The sequence below is a fragment of the Capsicum annuum genome, chromosome 9, assembly GCF_002878395.1.
Source record: "Capsicum annuum cultivar UCD-10X-F1 chromosome 9, UCD10Xv1.1, whole genome shotgun sequence".
In the NCBI taxonomy this organism is placed as follows: Eukaryota; Viridiplantae; Streptophyta; class Magnoliopsida; order Solanales; family Solanaceae; genus Capsicum; species Capsicum annuum.
Window position 1 is genome coordinate 205560222 of NC_061119.1, and position 19861 is coordinate 205580082.

The window sequence follows — 19861 nt, forward strand, 5'->3', positions numbered from 1 at the left end:
TATGTTTCAGCAATTTAAATTTTGTGATTATCTAAAATAATCTTTACTGATTATCTCAACAAAGATAGTGACACTTCAAAGTTCAAACAGATAACAATAACAATTCAAATATGTTATTCATCTTTATCTCAATTACAAAATTTAAAAACTAAAGAGATGCAGTGTGAAGTTAAAAAGAAACGTGTTACATTGCAGTGTAAATTATAAAAAATAGAGATGAAGTATAAATTTTAAAAAGAAACGTGTCACTATCTTTCAGCAATTTAAATTTTTAGTGATTATCTAAATAATCTTTATTGATTATTTTAAAAAAAATTTCAACTTTAAAAAAAAAAAAATTTTAAAAAAAAAGAGATACAATGTAAATTTAAAAAGAAACGCTTCACATATAGTGTAAATTTTAAAAAATAGAGATGAAGTGTAAATTTAAAAAATAAATGTGTGACTATCTTTCACCAATTTAAATCTTTTGTGATTATATAAATAATCTTTACTGTTTACTGACTACCTCAACTAGGATAGTGACACTTCAAACAGATAACAATAACAATTTAAATATGTTAATTCATCTTTATCTCAACTACACAATTCAAAAACTAAAGCATCATTTTAAATAAAAAATCGATAGTTTCAGTAACATCCCCAAAGAAATACAGAGTTACCAATATCCAGCAAAAAATGTCTACCAAAATGAACTTCATTCATGAGATATCAAATACAAAAATGCAATGGAACTTAAAAGTTTGCATAGTACGATTGTGGAATATTTCAGAACATGGAAATCCCAATAAACTGTTATCAATAGAAATACTTTAGCAAGACGAAAAGGTATATGTAATTTATGCATATTTTATTTTAACTATTTTATTTGCTTTATAATACGCTTAAATATGGACTCTTATTTGTTTGCAGGGTGATCACATGCGGGCATCAATTGGAACTTCCGCTTTCACTAAGCTCACCGAGGAAATTCAAGAACAAGCATTATATTTTCTGAAAAATTTTATTGTTATACCAAACAGGTCTAAAATCAAAACCAACAATCACACAATGAAATTGTTGTTTACCCACAAAACAACAATACAGAAAACAGATGATCCACGATTTGATCTGGCCATCTTCAAATTTCGCCCGTTTGAAGATTTGATCAACCCAGTCGATGTTGATGAGAATAAATTGTTTGGTAATTTTTTTTTTCATTTATTATATAATTAGAACGTTTCATTAACTCTATCTCACACTACCTTTTAAAGATGTTGTCGGAGAGATTGTCGCTTATGGACCGGTACAGAAATACAAACAAGGCAATAAATCGTTGTTCATGAATGTTGAACTACAAGATTACGAGTAAGACGACAAACATAATTATAAATTTGAAGTTGTTCAATTTTTATATAATTATATGTATATATTGAAGGAATAAAATGATTGAAGCTACTTTCTGGGGTGAGTTCGCTCTTCAAATACGTCCGCACTTGGAGGGATCTATCGATAAGCCTGTAATTTGGGTGATAAGCCTGTAATTGGGGTGATGCAGTTGGTACAGGCACATAAATTCAAAGGTTTCCAGTTTTTTCTGTACATTTGTAAGATTTATATTGAATACAAATTTCATGATGTGATAACAAATATACTCATAAATGCAGGAAAATATTTTGTGCGCAATTCTTGGACTGCTTCAAAATTATGGATAAATCCTCAACTGCCTGAAGTTGCTGAATTTATCTGGCACATAAATTCAAAGGTTTCTAGTTTTTTCTATACATTTGTAAGATTTATATTGAATACAAATTTCATGATGTGATAACAAATATACTCATAAATGCAGGAAAATATTTTGTGCGCAATTCTTGGACTGCTTCAAAATTATGGATAAATCCTCAACTGCCTGAAGTTGCTGAATTTATCTCCAGGTTTATATAGTAGTATACTCTCCATTTCTTTTTAGTACATTGAATAATTTGTTATATGAAATAGATTTTAACAAAACTTCAACCCATACAGAATGGAAGATGTGCGTGGAGGTAAAGCCGAGAGGATTAGTCGAATATCCTCTCAAAATAACTCTTCTTCTATTTCAGATGAGTTATTATCTTCTGGATCGCTTGAAGCTAAAACTATCAAGCAATTAATTGAGTGCATGGATGTAAGTAACACTATTCCATTAATAATTTATATTTTGACAGATGACTATTTTTTAAACTATGTTATTTTTAATAAAATATAGGAAGGGAGCTTCTGTGTTGTTGCGAGCATAATACACATAGACCTTGACAAAAAGTGGCCATACCTGAGTTGTAAGGACTGTAATAGGAAGGTTGGAAAACTTGGCGATAAGTTTTACTGCAAAATGTGTCAAAGTGCTTGAAAATTCTGCAAATCAAAGGTATGATAAAAATCATACACACATTTGATTAAAATTGCAACATAAAATAAAAAAATGTAATAAAATGAAACATAATTATTAATGCCAAGACAGTTCAACAAAATGAAACATACTGTCATCTACAGAATAGTGTACGGGAACCAAAAACACAAACATCTATAACCAAATAGTGTTTTTTTTCCAGAGAATACTTCCATTTGGTAACTGTTTACAGCAAGGTATTTTGTTTCATACAGTAAGGTATTTTTAAAAATAATACTTCCAAATTGAGGGACAATTCTGAGTAAAAAAGAACAAAGAAATGGAGGACAATTAAAGATGCAAGGTATTTGCACATTCCATTACCAAAATGTAAATTTGATCATTAACTTTGTTGTCGGAAATAAATCAAATTGAAGTTGCATCAATCAAATTGCCACCAATTAAACCAACAACAAGACAAACCTGATTGATATATGGCTCCATATGATGCAAAAACTCATATCCCTACAAGATAGAAATAAAATATGAGAAATTGAAAACAAATAGGCTAGAATAGCTCCCATGTGTGTGACATGCCTGTTTGAAATAACGAAGCCGAGCATCCATTGCTATTGTGGTAAAACTTCTTGAATTAAAGTCAGAGAGATCCCTTGAGATGCTCCAGCGCCACATTCACTCACCAAACTGAATCGAGCTTGCTCGAAAGTTGATTTTACATTATGGAGTTCCTGGAAGAGTTAAAATCATGTTAAGAAAGTTTTTTTGCCTTCATTTATTTTCAAAGTAGGCATTCATATGTGCAAAAGTTTAAAAAGAGGGACTTCAGAATATTATAGGCAGTATGAATGGCTAGCTGCTATGTCTGTCTATACCTCCTCCAGTACACTGGTAATGTCATTTTTTGTACCTTTCCTTAGTCATAAAAACTTTTCGCGAGCCTGCAGCATGCAGCATGCACCACGGTGAATTGAATAATGTTAATTGATACAATAGAAAATCTCTAAATGTAAACATCTACAACCAAACCTCCATTTGGTAACACTTTTACAGAGTAAGGTACTTTGTTTTACTGCCAGCTTTGTAGTCAATAGAAGTAAAAATATACCTCAACTGTTCAGAGAGAAGCTTAACGTCTCTGTATGGAGATTTTAGTTTTTGAGTCCACTCACCACCATGGGGTTCTTCAATTTCAAATGCCCAAACTTCAGATCAGGTGAACTTGTGGGAGTTTTTTTGGTCTTAAGGAACTTAAATGACTTCAATGATCATCCTGTTGCAACATCTTCAGGAGCTCTACGCTCCACCTGTCAGGAAACTTGTGTTAGAGAAACATAAAATACACCTTTAACAGGACGAATAGCAAATTCGTTAAGTGCATGTATCCGACATTCACCTTTAAGAAAATGAGACCAACTCATGCGACAAACGGATCAACATTAATACTGACAGAACACTTAACGGAAGGATGTTTTTGGATAACTTTTGAAAAATTGGAGGATGTTTTCAGCTAACTGAAATAACATAAAGATGTGGTTAAAGTTTGAGTGAAACAATAAGGATGATATTGGTCAAAAATTCTGCTTTGATGCATAGAAACCTCATCAAAATTGACTGGCTCTCTGGGAAAGGGGTTATTAGTCGGTGAATTTAGTATCTGCATTGAGTAACTGGTAACCAATTCTTATCCAGTAACAACCATGATACCGACATTTCAAGAAAAAGAAAAGGAAACAGCTATAAAATAAGCTATTAGTTGTTTGCCACTACATACAATCTCATAGTGCTCCTTCCATTTCCTTTTAGAAAAAAAAAATACTATACAATCCTGAAAAGCTACTGATGAATCAAAAAAATAATACAATAGTTCACTCTATACCGAAACAACAATAAGGAAGAAAACAAAGAACCATGTTAGGATAATGTCTACATTATCTTGGCAACTATATACCAGAATAGGGAGATATCTCAACACGCATGCAAGGGATGAAATAGGATGATCAATAATTCGAAATTAGAGCTTATAGAGATTAGATAGTACCTGTATTAGACATAAGTCTACGAATACAAAGATTTGCACCTGGTGAGAGCTTGAGCTGTCAAATGATTACTTATTCAAATATTGGTTCACTGTAATCAAAATGTAAGCTCCGATTTTGAGTTGGGGAAAGACTGTAGCACAAGTTTCAGAAATAAGTTCATCAATTTCTTTGATTTTTCTTGAACTAAGTGGTGGTATTAGCTTCAATGGAGTCTCAATCCACTGATTTGAGACAAAATTAAAGAAAAAAATGGAACTTATTATTTAAGCAAACCACCATTTACGACAAGAATTTGTATTAAGGTTCAGATGAAAGGAGAGTATTTTCCAGAAGCAACCAGCCAATTGATATAAATACAATTCCAAACACTACAGGGCACCTTATATCATCAAAACAAGTATAAATGGAACAAGAAGATACCATTAACGTCATTATACAACTCCCAATCTTATATTACTCAAAATTTCATTTCATCCTATATATTTTTTTCAAGGCAGTTGCATCAAATCTCGAATTTTAATTGCATGTTCGTATCAAAAGAACAAATCTAAATTGCAACTGCATATTCGAATCAAAAACGAAAAGAAAATCAAAAGAAAAGAAGGGCATACCAGACATTATAGAGACCAAAAAAAAGCAAGCTTACTTACATAAACTAATATCATATTTCGACATCTACTAAAATTCAACAATAAAAAATCACGAATTTCACTTACATCTTCAAAATCGAAAATGAAAAATAATTTCACAGGGAGAGGAGAGCTTACCAGACTTTAAAAGACCACAAAATCAGATTTGAAAGACAAAAACAAAGATTAATTTCCAACATCTGCTACAAATCCAACAAAATAAAATCAAACATTTTACTTGCATGTGCAAATAAAAAAAAAAAAAAAAAAAAGCTTACCAGACATTACAAAGACAGCAAAATTAGATATCAACTTAAAAAATGAAGATTATTTTCAAATATCTCTATAATTCCTAAAAGAAACAGCTCGGAATCTATTGAAAAAACTTACAGAATTATAAAGCTTCTTCATCCTTTCAGCTTCCATTTTTCTTCAAATAGTGACATTATATATTTTCCTTGCAAAAATAGATCGAATTTGAAGTTTTTGTAATAGAGGTGAAAGTGAAAGGGAAACTTTTTCTTATTCAGACATAAGCTGACTACCTGTACTAATTTCTAGATTAATCTATTTAGAAAAAATATTTTTTTTTTATAGATATTTTGTACTTTTGGTCTGGACCTTAATTTCATGTTTTAGTTTGGGCTGGGCTTCACATTTAAATGTTGGATCAACTTTTCTTTAAAAATAATCAATATATCTTATATATACTTTTTAGATTGTTTATTGCACATTATAACTCTACTTTTGTAAAATCATTGAATTGTGATTTAAATTGCAAGTTGTAGCATATTTCAAGAAAAAGAATTTTTTTAAGAAAAAAAATAGAATTTGCTTATTAGATATATATCAGTTAGAATATCTCCTAAATTTTTGTTTTAACTTCCCAATCAAATAATTAAAGTGTTTTGAGGGAGTAAAAATCAACAAAATAATTTCTTTTTACTCATACACGTTTTCTACTATTCTTTTTTTTTTTTGAATTATTGGAATCAGTAAGAGTACCTTTTTATAATTATTGAATTACAATTTTAGTTGAAAGTTATAGTAGATTTCAAATATTTTTTTTAAAAAAAAATTGTTTAATAGATATATATCAATTAAAATCTTTGTTGAATATTTGTGTCTATATTTCCCATTTACCTTAATTACTACATATAATTATTAGATGAGTAAAATTTGATCAATTAATTATATTTATTTATATACGTTTCTTACCCTTTTTGAGGAAATAACATTAATTTACTTTCCCAACTTTAAAATTCCTCCTCAAATTTTGGGGGGGGGGGGGGGGGGAAACAATATTACCGTGATTATTTTGTCATAATCTTCCAAAAAAAATTTCGTTAAAATACAGATTTATACATTTTATAAAAAATAAAATCAACTATTTAAAACAAGTTAGTTTTGTATGATGAGTAAACACCACACAAGCATAATCTTGAACTATGTGACCTTTTTAATATATATATATATATATATATATATATATATTCTACGTATGACGAAATGCATGTAAAATAATTTTTGGAAAACATTTGAAACTTATATTTTGCGTAGAAATTTAGTATATATGTTTTTTGAATTCTATATATTCATCTTAATTTTTTATTTTTTGATTATGGTAAATTTATAAAAATTGTTGAAAACATCGTTGGAATGTGTATGTTATGTATGCCATATTTTTATTTGTTGATTTTTGTATGTTTTTTGTTTATCTCAAGTAGTTTTATAAAAATATATTTCAACTATATTTTAGGGTATAAATTTAATATGTTTACGTAAACTCAATAATTTTTATCCAAACTCTATATATATATAAAAAAAATTCATTAAATATCTATAAATTCAATTATTATTATAATTATAAAATCTCATAAACTTCGAATCAATACTTTTTACCTAAAAAAAAGGAGGGTGTGAAAGGTCTTTAAAATTAAAATATGGTGATCATAAAGTGATCAAGGTGTGCATTAACTTTTTTATTTTGTATTTTTTTGACGTGAATGGTAGTGTGACATAATGAAAATCAAATTAGTTTTTTTTGTTTGTTTTTTTTAGATAATAATCAAAACCAAAACTGAATTGCAACTTTTTTCACAAGTTTCACATTCTAATTATAGTGGATTTTTTTCCTATCTGAATAATCACCATATATGATTATCTTACCTGAATTATCAATATTTATGTATTTAAACACACCGAATTGAGTAGTTAAATGATGATAGTTTTAAATAAAAAAATCAATGACAAATAACTTTTCGACTTCTAAGATTTGTCTTTTTAGATTGTTTGGGTTTGGGTCATTGCCGGATCCAACTTTTCCTCATTTTGTTTTTAATAATTAGTAAATGGCCCAAATGGCTACCTTTTTTAATTTAAAATAAAAAGTGATGTAATTAAAAATTTTAAACAGTTTATTAGTTTAAATGAATAAATTAATATTTTTTTGAATGATATTCATAAAAAAAATATTCCGCACATCGCTCGAATATGTATACTGGTGATGATTAATAATATTATTCTCACTGTATTCCTGTTCTTTCATAATACACATCAAAGGCCTATTTTATAGGCCAAAATTTACTTGGTCAAAAAATGGATATAAACGTGGAAAAGACTTGAGGATCAAGTCCATCACTTGGTCACTATATTCTAGCTGCGTGGCTAGACAAATATTCACAACACGTAATTTTTTTTATAAATTATAATAATTTAATTATTTCAAGGCACATAAAAACTTTTGTTTGACTCAAAAATTCTATCGGTGAAATATAAATCGGGATAGCGAAAGATATATATTATTTGAAAAAATCACGAAAAATTATATAAATCACAATAATTAACAAATTAAAATATTTAAAGATTTTTTTAAAAACTCATATAACTTTCTAAACTCTATCAATGTCATATAAATTGAAAAATTATGTAGAACACGTATAAATCATTCAGTAATAATTAACAACTTAAAATAACTAAATAAAACTATATAACCAATTTAATTGACTTCTCAAATATTTCATCAATGCCATAAAATTGAGACTGAAAAGTAACGTATAGTGTATGGAAATTAGAATTACTATGTCTTACTAATTAACAACTTGAGAAATTTAAAAATCCTTCAAAACAATTGACTGACTTTTCAAATTTCATCAATGCAACATAAATTGTGATATAAAAAAAAGTAGGATACATTGGACACGTGTTGACACGGGCTCCAATAGTTAATTCTAAATATGAAAAAGTTACCATTTAACTCCTGAACTTGTTCGCACAACTTATTTTAGACTTTTAACTTAACGAACATTTATTTACCTCCCTTAATAACTTTAAAGTGAATTAATATCGTCCCTGATGCAGATGTGACATTTTTAAGCAAAAAAAAAAACGTGTATTTATTTTTTAAAAAGGGTACGACCCATTTTTATTATTATTATTATTATTAATGTTATATATATATATATATATAAATTAAAAAAACAAGTCAGGCCTTTCTTCCTCAATGCCCCCACCCTCACCCTATACCCCCATACCCCGCATTGCTGTTACAACCTCACCACCATCTCTATCCCAATCTTCTTGCTCCTCCATTAATTAGTTGTACATTTTTAGTATTAACTTAGAAAATAGTAATTCTAGCTGTTAAGATCTTATTTTTCAGAGGTGTCGAACAAGAATTGTCAATCTTGAAATAGTAATTCCATTAATCAGAAAAATATTACTTTACTTTTTTTAGGTGTGTTGCAGGGGTGGATGGATTTGTTTGATGGGTTATTGAAATTTGAAATTTTGAGCGGCAGAGCTGACGGTAGATGGAGAAAGAAGAAATCACACTGTGATTGAAGTAAAATATATGTAGTAATTTGTGATGATAAGGTCACTCTTAAGTGTTTCAGTGGGAAGTAGACACTGTTATTAAAATTTTCTATTGGATAAGTTGCACGGGAGACGGTGTTTGCAGGGGTGGGGGTGGACGGGGGTTAGCGAGAAAGGGTGAATAATTTGGGGCTTTTGATAAATTAGTGTTGCTTACCTGATTTCTCATCAAATTTTGTTGGGAATTTTGAATTTGAGGCTCCGCTGATGCTGTGTTCGAACTCAAATTGGTAGCGATTGGCTTAGTAGATTTTGGGGATTTTTGGTAGGATATGCTCGCGGGAGGCTGGCGCTACTCCCGACGTTGGTCCACCCCCATCAAACTCGCCGAAGCTCCGACGACGTCAATCAACAGTGGCTGTTTCGTAGCTTTCTTGACAGGAGTCGTCTGAGAAGATAAAAAATAGGGGTGGGGTATTTTTTTATTTATTGAAGATATTGATTTTGTCTCTAGTGTGCCTGCAACTCTGTTGACACTATCTCTTTTTGCTGCCTATTGTGTGATAAATGGATAGATACCATTTTTTTCAGAAAATAATTCATTTCCTCTAGAATCAAACCTTGGTCGGGCTGTAGCAGCTAAAAACATGACTTTTTCAATATAATTTTTGCTCTTACAAGTACGCACTGGATCTTCTTCTTCTGGTAATAAATAATAGCGCTCACATTTTCTTGTCACATAAAATCACTTTTCATAAATATGAACAGTGTTATACATATCCAAAAAAAATGGATCATGCGGTATGCTCTCAGGATCTACCATTGATAAGCAAAATTGCAATCGGGTCCTTTTATTTGCTTCTGACAAAAGTGGTTTAATAACACTTGAATGCCTTCGTATTTTTTTCTCCTTCAAACGCCTAAACAAAGTAGTTGCACTCATGTTTAATGAACAAGCTAGAGATCGAAGAGATGTACGCTTATTCAATGGAATCGCCTTAAAGCCATTAGCATCAATCTGAATTTTCTTACGACCACAACTTTTTTTCTTTTTATGTGACACATCATTTTGTGTACCGAAACTGGATTGCTTCCAAATACATCTAACTGTTCGCTTTGAAACTGAAAAATGTGTTGCCACTATTTGTTGTGCTCCTCTTTTCAATTTTTCAGTAACACTTTCTTTTAGTAGTGCTTCATATATTGCCTTACGATCATCATTGCTCAACTCTCTTTTGAGCCTTGGTGGTTGTGGTACTTCATTATCTGTATTGCCATCATGTATATAATCACTTGTTTAATTATTATTTTTAAAAAAAATAACTTTACAAATGTTTGTTTATAATAATATGCATTTATAAGAGAAAGTTAAGTCTAACAACGTAGGATTTCTAAGAGCATGCATATAAAATTTATTTTGAAAGTAGTATTTCTAAATAATTTGTTTTCTCAAGATGTGAACAACGTAATGCATGAGGAAAAAAAAAAGAAGAACTCAACAATTTAGAAGCAAAAAGTTATATGCATACCAATACTGATAATACTCGATTCTTCACGTATTGATTGTGGTCCTTCCTCAAATGGTGTATCTTCCTCATTTGGCTTATTGTTTAAATCTAACAAAAAATTACTCACCGAAGATGTCTCGTCTATTGGAGTAGTTGAATCAAGATTAAGATCGGGTACATGATATGTGACGGAACAATCATCTTCAAATTCGACCGGTATATTTAGATCTATTATCTTTCATGAAACATTGAGATTATGTGTTGTAGTCATTTTTTTTTTAACACTTGCTTATTTTAACAAATATTAGATTGAGTAACCCTTTATAATATTTTTTGGGTGGGATTTGCCTCCAAAATTTTTAAAATTTGAAGTAAAATTTAAATTTTTTAATAAAATACATTTGCCAAAAAATGCTTAGAATACAAATTTCATGTACTTCGATAAACGTTTTAATGAATAAATAAGCAAGTGATTTACTAGATGTTTGCCATAATTTTCAGGTGATTTACTGCTTTTGACATGCCCGATTAACTTTAAATTTCATTGGATGATTAATTAGAGAAAAATAGACGTATTTTGTTATAATCTCCTCTGAAGGAGAATATATTCAATGATTTATCAATGGTAGATCCTGATAATTTGGCTAATCGTATTCAAATGGTAACGAGTTAATAATTGCCTATACAAGGAAGTTATCATTCACTTTCATTCTCAAAGTCTTAAGCTTGATTTTATATTCATCGTTTTAATTGCATGTTCGTGTATGGTACATGAATCATTAAATTTCACGGTGGTTACGATATCAACGAAGGTCCCAACTTGGAAGAATTCTTTCAAAAGAAGTTCTTGTAAACCTTTAGGTATTGGAAGGAGTAGACTTGCAATATTCATTTTTTTCAACTTTGTTCTGTAAACCTTTTAAGAAGAGAGTTACGATTAGCCAATTATTTACTGTTGGGCACCAAAATAAGTTGCTGAACATTTGTTCTATAGTCAATGATACATTTTTCTTTACATAGAATAAATATGAAATAGAGTGTATGAGTTTTCACTTCTCCAATTTTTTTTTAATAATTTATTGATTTTCAATCCATGCATGCATATGCTACAATTTTCCATGCTTCATTATTTATTGAGTCTTACAATGTTATGAAGGGTAGAAAGGTAAAATGTATTCCTAATCATTGGATTTCTTAATGGGTGTGCCATGGTTGAAAGGACCTACTAATTCGAAACGGAGGGAGTAATAAATAATATGCATAATACATCCAATCTTGCATAATTACTGAAAATTCTGACATTTTGCATAATTATTGAAAAATTCAATTTTGGGTCTGTCAAGATACATAATTATCTTTTGATATATTTTTTCTATTTTGGATTTGTCGAGATACATTATACATCTTATAAAAATACATTTTTCTTTTGTAAAGATACATAATTAGCTTCAGATTTTTTCTTCTTCTAATTTTAGATTTATTGAGATACGTAGTTAACTCCCGATACATCCAACGAAGATATATAATTAGTTGAGATTTTTGTTGTTACTTTATAAGGATGAAATTAATGTAAATATGATAATTTAAGGTGTATATTTATGTTATTTATCTTAATTTAAATACCTATTTATGAGCACTTAAAATTAGGAGTGTGCATTGGTCGGTTCAGTTCGATTTTGAGTATTATCGATTTGGTTTATCGATTTTTGATTTGCCAACACGCTAAATCAATAATCAAACCAATAAGATACTTGTTATCGATTTTGGTCCTTAACGGTTCGATTTATCAGTTTAACCGTTAATCAATAACCAAACCAATAAGAAAATGCACCCTTTATTGTTTTTCACATTCTCTTCTTATTTTCATATGTTCATATATATACACTACATTCATGCATAAAAGTCTACACAAGTTACAAGTAGAAGCAAGTTTAAATACATTATTACTAAAACAAACTTGTTTTCTTTTTGGTTAAGTAGCGAACTAGAATGTAGTAGCAATCGATAGCGATCTCTCAAAAAAGAAAATCAATGTAGATTTATAGTTTATATTAATGGGTGGAAACCCAACAAGCCAACAAGTTTATATAAAAAAAGGCATAATACATAAACATGCCCTTTAACTTGACCTCAAATCACATTTATAACTTTCAACTTTAGACACTTCAACTTGTATAAAATTAAACAAGTAGACACCCACGTCCTATATGTCATAATACACATAGGACGCTACGTTAGACAAGAATTGGCTACGTAGGATGCCACATAGGACATATGTGTCTACTTGTTCAACTTTATACAAATTTAAGAGCCTAGTTGTGCACACCCAATGTTGGAGATTATAGATGTGATCTGAGGTCAAGTTTAAGTGCATGTTTATGTATTGTGCCAAAAAAAGAATAACATTAAGACAATAGCTATAAAATGCAAAAAATAATTGGGCGTGTATTTAAAATATAAAGTCGCAATTATATAAGAATAAAAATATAATTTTAATATAATCTTATTGGGTTATCAGTTTAACCGTTAATTAAAGGGGAAAGTACATAAATGATATTTCATTTCAAATAAATTCCACGAAAATAGTCATGAAATTTAAATTTCATTTTCTAGCCATTTCAATTTGCTGGCTTGTTTTATATAGTTTTTATACTCATTCTATACAGCTTTTATACATATCTTATACATATATATATTCTGTATAAAAATTGTATAGTTTTGATACACAATTTATTTAAAATTATACAGTTTTTTCACATTTTATACAACAATTATATATTTTTTATACACATTTTATATATTTTTTATACATATACATATTTGATAGTACTATACAATTTCTATACATATATCTTGTATAGATACATACTCTATATAATAATTATAACATTTTTATACAATTATATTTAATTATTATTTTTAAACAATAAAAAAAGTAGAATATTTTTTGATTAAAAAATTTGTAGCAAAAAAAAAAAAAAAGAAAAAGAACAACTGAAATTTTTTTAGGAAAGAGCTGAATGACCCAAGTTGGAAAAGGTTGAAAATTTAAGGCCCCGTTTGGCCATGAAAATTATTTTTTTTCGGAGTTAGAGTTGAAGATGAAGTTGGAGTTGGAGTTGTGTTTGACCATGAATATAAATTAAAGTTGTTTTTGAAATTTTATGAGAAAAGTATGAGTGAAAAAAGTGAAAACAAGTAAAACGTGTTTTCACTTTTTCAAATAATTTTTCGGAGTTGAATTTGGAAAATTCATGGCCAAACGGTGCGTGTTTTTACTAAAGTGAAATAATTTTTCAAAAAAAAAAGAAAAAAATTCCAATGGCCAAACAACTACTAAGAAAAAAAAGACTAAATGACCCAAATTGAGAAAGAATAGAAAATAACTATTATTTGAAATTAGTATAGCCTGTCATGACATAAAATATCCATAGGCCCAAACTTAGGCCATTAACTTTAAAATGGCTCCGATCATGTCATCTTTCCTTAACTAATACCTTAAAATTGAAGTCAAATCAATATTCCAAAAACAAAAAAAATTAATTCTAAAACTATTTAAAAAATTGTCACCCTATTTAAAATTGGAGGTCAACTAAAGTTGCGGCGATGTGTAATGCCTATTTTAAAATAGGGAAGTAAATGATGTTCTACCCCCGTGTTTTTGCTTGGAAAATTGAATATTTTTCAATTCTTCCCTCCAAACTTTAAAAAACGAAAAATTTCATATGCCTTTGACCCTTTCCTCCAAAAATATTCAAAATTCAAAACCAAACTCCTTTTTTATATAAAGCTTGATAAAAGATCTTGAAATCCATTCATCATCACAAATCAACAAATCTTAGCTCTTTTTTTTTTTTTTTTATAAAAAATTATAATCTTTGCTATGTCTTTTTCTAATTCATCATTGAAAAATCCAGTTTCTGTGCCTAATGATACTGGCGAAATTCATGTAATATTTGGGCCTATGTTTGCTGGTAAAACTACTGCTCTTCTTCGTCGGGTTAATTCTGAATCCAATTTGGGCAGGTAAAATTATTTGTTGCCACTTTAGTATGAATTCTAGATATTCCTAAAAAAGTTGATAATGGGAATTTAAAATTTAATGTGTCAATTTCTTTAGTACAAAAGATATTTTTCTGATAGGTGGATATATAATGGGTGGTAATATTGTTGTAGATGCTTCAAGTTTTGAAGATATGTTAAATTGAAGTAGTTCTATGTTGCTAATCCAGGCGATTAATTTCCACAATGTTTTTCTGTTCGAAAGATAGGATTAGAAATGAGGTTATTTGATATATGGTAGGAGTGGTTTTGGTGGAAGTCAAGATGAGGGAAGCGAGGTTGAAATGACTCGGATATGTGATGAGGAGGGGCATGGATGCTCAGTCCGGAGGTGCGAGAGGTTCGCTATGGATGGATTCGGAGGTGCGAGAGGTTCGCTATGGATGGATTTGGACGAGGCAGAGGTGTTTGAAAAAATGTTGGAGGGAGGTGGTTAGACATGACATGAAGCAACTTCAACGTACTGAGGACATGATCCTAGATAGAAAGGTGTAGAGGAGACGGATTAGGGTAGAAGTATAGTAGGAATGAGTGCATCAGTACTAATAGGTAGGAGGACTTTGTTATTCGTGTTAGTAGCTATAGTACTAGCTTTATTTCAAATTGTTGTACTGTTTGTTGTATTACTTGGTGAGTTTTGTGTGTAGCATTTTTGGGTGTGGTAATTTCTATTGTACTTTGTTCTTTTACTGTTCCTTTTCTAGATTGTTTTATTTTGAGCCGGGGGTCTATTGGAAACAACCTCTCTCTCTCTCACTTCTGAGGTAGTGGTATGGATTGCGTACACTTACCTCTCCAGACCCCACCTGGTGGGAGTATACCTGCTATGTTGTTGTTGTTGTTATAACTTGTTTTTCCAACTGTGTGAGTAGGAATGTGGTTATGATCAAGTCAAACAAAGATACACGGTATGCAGTAGATGCAGTGGTGACACATGATGGGACAAAATTCCCATGTTGGGCATTGCCTGATCTATCATCTTTCAAACACAGATTTGGTCTAGATGCCTATGAAAAGGTGGTGTCCTTTTCGTCCTTCCCTCTCTTCTTGTACTATTCTTGGACTCAACTGAAGTGAATGGAGATTTAGTACTTGACTGACATTCTAGACTTGTGATCCTAGAAGACTAGTGTGTTGTTTTCGTTTTAACTTAAGTCTTGAAAAAGGTTTTGCTTGGGGTATGTGTAATTATGGATGATCAGATTCTAGGTTGCTACCTATGCGGCTGGGACTCTCCCAACTCATGTTGGATCCTCTAATAATGCACCAACTTTGGAGGATCCAACATTCAGCCATTGGCATTGTTGAAGAGTCCGAACAACATAAGTTGCAACTATGTTGATCAAATTGGAAATCCATGATGTAAAAAAAGAAAGGGTAGACTTTTTTACATTAATTTGAAATTCTTGGAGTACCATGAGATTTAGGGTTGGCCTTCCACTTTTTTTCTTCCAAGGAGAGGAACTAAAAGTTTAAAGTATTAGATATGGTAAAACTTTTATTTGAATTTTGTTTGTCCTTTAGCCTAGTAGCAAGGACCCGCCACCTATAGCTGTAAAGTCGTGCTTTGAGTCTCCAAGGGAATAAAACTTAATGGATTACTGCAGGACTCTTTGTCAGAGGCAGGTTCGGGGGGGTTGGAACATACCACAGCCAAAAAAATCCAGTGGGAAGGGGAAGAGTTGAGCATATAGAGTAGGTGAATCACTTGGATCAGAGCTAAGGCGTTGTGAAAGAACAACCTTGTCTAGCTTACGATAAAGATACTAATTGTTGTGAAGCTCTAATGTAATTCTTGCTCTTCATTGTGTTGCAGTTTATTTCTGGTTACCTATGATTTTATTCCTCATCGAATCTATTCGTTAGCAGGTGGATGTGATTGGCATTGATGAAGCTCAGTTTTTTGATGACCTTTATGATTTCTGCTGCAATGCTGCTGATATTGATGGGAAGACTGTAATTGTTGCTGGCCTAGATGGTGACTACTTAAGGTATTTGTTGAATTTTAACCAATAGTTTATTTCTATCATTAGATTTGGAGTTTCATAATTGGCACAAACTGTATTCTGATGATAATATATGCTTGCTTGTTACAGGAGGAAGTTTGGCTCTGTACTTGATATTATTCCGATTGCAGATACTGTTACAAAGTTGACAGCAAGATGCGAGTTATGTGGCAAACGCGCATTTTTCACCTTGAGAAAAACTGATGAGATGCAGAAGGAGCTTATAGGTGGTGCTAATATGTATATGCCTGTCTGTCGACAACACTATGTCAATGGCAAGTCGATCGTGGAATCTGCAAGAAAGGTCCTCGAATCTCATCAAGTGCAGGTTGAACTAGTTTCAGAGAAGCCACTAGTTGCTTAGTAACTGTTCTAGTTTTTGTGTGTGTGTATATATATATTTTCATGTGTTCAGTTTGTTTCAATTATCTTATGTTTGGATTTTTTGGTTTTTGGATCATGTACCTCAGTAACAATATCCTATATTTCACTATCAATGTTAGGAGGACAATATATAATTCTAGACAAAATCATAAGCTATGGCTTTAATGGAGATTCTACTATTCTTCTGAATATTTTTGTTATGGAATAGAGATGTTTTTGCTTCATGCAATATAAAACGTCTAGCATCTTGCATCTATGCCTCCAACTTTGGATGTGTATTGTAGACACGTAATTTTGTTCCTATGTAACCTCAATCATGTAATTATTTCTTTATAAAATGACAAAAGTAACAACCCCTAATAATTTTTATCTTATTTTAATTTATCCTAACAAACTTTACCTAATCACCTACCCCTAACAACCTACCTCACCACCCCCATACCTCTACTCCTACCCCACATGACCCCTCACATTTCTTTTTCCACCTTTTGATAACATATACATACAAATACAAGGAATAAACAAAATAAAAAAAGGAGAGGGGACCACACAATTCACTAACAGAAACTCATTCTCACAAACACCATTCTTTAACTCTTATAATGGACCATCACGGGGGTGGGGAGGGCGGGGGATCTTTCGGATTTTTCTTTTTTTTTTGCTTCTTCTTCATTATCTTGACACGCACCTCTCAACAATACACTGCCATGGACGGACCACCTCCATTTTTTCCATTTTTTTAATCATCAACAACACAACATATTAACCATCTTCCATTTTGAGGGAACACATACTCAATCACCTTCTTCTCTTCGATTCACCACCGTACACCCACAGACAACACTCAGAAATCGCACACACACTGAGAGATTCGCGCGTGCGAGAGAGATTCGAAGTTGAGATCTGAAACGGAGAAGAAAACTGTGTTGATTTCGGGTTACTCGACAACGGGTTTCAGTGGGTTTGGTCGTTGTTCCGGCGACTATTTTGCCGGAATCTCATCGTTCTCTGTTGATTTCTGGACGAGTTCGATAGGGAAACGAGAATATCGCCAGAACAGTTAGTTTTCAGAAGTTTTCGAGCGATCCCGTTTAGAAAATATTCAAACTCTCTGGAATCCGACCTACTTCCGTCTGTTTTGGGTGCTGTTAGCTCACCGGAGTTCAAGTCGTGCGGGTGCTTAGTTTTCTATCAGATTTTTGCAGCTTGGGTTCGTCTATTTTGGTGATTCAAGATCGAAACCGAATTTTGAGTTTCATCAGTCGTCGTTTTGGGTTCAGATCTTGGTTTTCATATCGAGGTCTTTATTTTTGGGTTTGAAATCTTTCTGGCTGTTGATCCCGGGTATTCACTGTCATTGGTGGAGTTTCATTCGGTTTGGATTCGAGTTGGTGGGTTGCGGTTGAAGTTCAATTCGAGGTTCCCAACCAGACTCTGTCTCGTTTAATTGAATAACAGTACATTGAAATCGATAATTGAGGTCCGATTCTCTTCTCCAAGCGATCGTGGTCAAACCATGGGATCGAGGGGTGCCTAACACCTTCCCCTCGGCCAACAGAATTGCTTAACCGGAATCTCTGTTCGCAAACCAGTTTCAAGAGTCAAATCATTTTGAAAAGGATTTTTCAAAGGTGACTTGGCACACCGGTTTATGCCAAGTGGCGACTTTGAGTTCAAATGTAAATAATCCATTTTCGAAACAAATTTTCATCTTCTGTCACTTAATAATAAAACCCTTTCAAAACTTAAAATCCAATCTTCGGGAGTTAAAAAGGGGTGTGACAGCTCTGGCGGCTCTGCTGGGGACTTTTCAGAATTCGAGCTTATTTGGAGTTGTACCGGCTTAGTTTGACACTATAGGTGTATAGACATTTTGTTTGTGTTGTTTTGTGTTATTGTATTATCACTGTTGAGTGCCTACGTGCTCTTTGTTTATAGTTTTTATCTTATGTGTTACCGCTTTATATCTGGCATCACGTGCATAACTCGAGTCATTCTTTCTGCAACAAGTCCGTAGTACACGTGTTGTACACGACCTCTAGTTGAGTCACCCTTATTTTAGGGGAGGAGCCGTTGGTGTTATGGAGTAGGTGGAAAGCAAAGCAGCCACTATCGACCATACGCTCCTCCGAACAGCCTTATTAGTGAATCCCAACGTAGGTCAGCATTTAGGTCATGCTTATGTGCATCATATTGAAGACCTAGCGGGGCCCACTTGGTCCTTTGTAGGAAACTCACCTCTAAAGCATCCCTACATGCTAAATGTTGCATCTTTGAGGGTAACGAGGTTATTTGACAGACTGATTTGAGCAAAAACATGAGTTAGAAGCAACGTGTGTAGAAAGGAAATTGTTGAAAAAAGGAAGAAAAAAAAGAGTGAAAAAAAAGAAGAGATTTGGTAGTTTTTAGGGTTCTTTATGACTTTTGTTTTTCACAATTCAAAAATTCAAAAAATAAATATTTTTTTTTACTTTTTGCACTCATTACCCAATAAATCAAAAACATTAAAAAGATTTTCCTTTTATTTCTTTAGTAAGTATTCACAATTCGAAAACAAAAAAAAATTTCCTTTCAATAGGATCTTTGTACATTTCTATATAACTAAAATATCTAAACGATTTTTTCTTTCATAGTTGTTGGTGTTAGTTTCTAATTAAAAACCCAAAAAGATTTTATTCTTTTGTCTTTAGTCGTGTCTCTCAATTCAGTCTTAGTTCGTTTTTATCCTTAATTGTCCAATCTGGACGAACTACGCACCCCTGATTCTCCTCTCTCGGGAGTGAGATACGTAGGCAGCCTATTGTTGGTTCAGGGATCTTATTTGAAAAATTTCAAAAAAAAGAGATTTTCTTTACTCTTTATTAGAGTAGGTGTTTCATATACATCTTTAAAAGAAAACTACAAAAAAGATTTTTTTCCTTTAATAGGTTCAAGTTTCATTTTTCATATGAAATTCAAAATCGAAAACCCAAAAAGATTTTTCTTTGGTAATCATAGGTTTCATTTTGTATAGGGAGTTTAAACTTGAAAAATGCAAAAAAAATTTCGT

The 19861-nt window shown here is 31.5% G+C and overlaps 1 protein-coding gene and 3 long non-coding RNA genes across 6 annotated transcripts; 2 read left to right on the forward strand and 2 right to left on the reverse strand.

Annotated features, from left to right (window-relative positions):
* Positions 1–1527: 1527 nt before the first annotated feature.
* LOC124887224 lies at positions 1528–1791 on the forward strand. The gene is made up of 2 exons (XR_007044551.1): positions 1528–1562; positions 1745–1791. It is a non-coding gene; the product is annotated as an uncharacterized LOC124887224 (long non-coding RNA).
* LOC124887223 lies at positions 1618–2876 on the reverse strand. Its single transcript, XR_007044550.1, has 2 exons — positions 2831–2876; positions 1618–2373 (listed from the first exon to the last, which is right to left on the reverse strand). It is a non-coding gene; the product is annotated as an uncharacterized LOC124887223 (long non-coding RNA).
* Positions 2877–2945: 69 nt separating this feature from the next.
* LOC107854017 lies at positions 2946–5600 on the reverse strand. Of its 3 annotated transcripts, XR_007044548.1 has the most exons (4): positions 5427–5600; positions 3474–5236; positions 3241–3306; positions 2946–3096 (listed from the first exon to the last, which is right to left on the reverse strand). It is a non-coding gene; the product is annotated as an uncharacterized LOC107854017 (long non-coding RNA). The 3 variants fall into 3 exon arrangements; XR_007044549.1 differs by having other exon boundaries at positions 2946–3672; positions 3762–5236; XR_007044547.1 differs by having other exon boundaries at positions 3241–5236.
* Positions 5601–13963: 8363 nt separating this feature from the next.
* Positions 13964–17003, forward strand: LOC107854027 (thymidine kinase). Its single transcript, XM_016699030.2, has 4 exons — positions 13964–14386; positions 15295–15439; positions 16292–16413; positions 16519–17003. Exons 1-4 carry the CDS (start codon positions 14244–14246, stop codon positions 16790–16792), a joined length of 684 nt encoding a protein of 227 aa, XP_016554516.1. The 5' UTR covers positions 13964–14243; the 3' UTR covers positions 16793–17003.
* The last annotated feature ends 2858 nt before the right edge of the window (positions 17004–19861 follow it).

Excerpts from the sequence above, each read along its gene's own strand:
- LOC107854027 (XM_016699030.2), top strand. The coding sequence starts at position 14,244 with ATGTCTTTTTCTAATTCATCATTGAAAAATCCAGTTTCTGTGCCTAAT. Across the intron at positions 14,387-15,294 it reads TCTGAATCCAATTTGGGCAG|GAATGTGGTTATGATCAAGT; the intron begins GTAAAATTATTT and ends CTGTGTGAGTAG. Across the intron at positions 15,440-16,291 it reads GTCTAGATGCCTATGAAAAG|GTGGATGTGATTGGCATTGA; the intron begins GTGGTGTCCTTT and ends ATTCGTTAGCAG.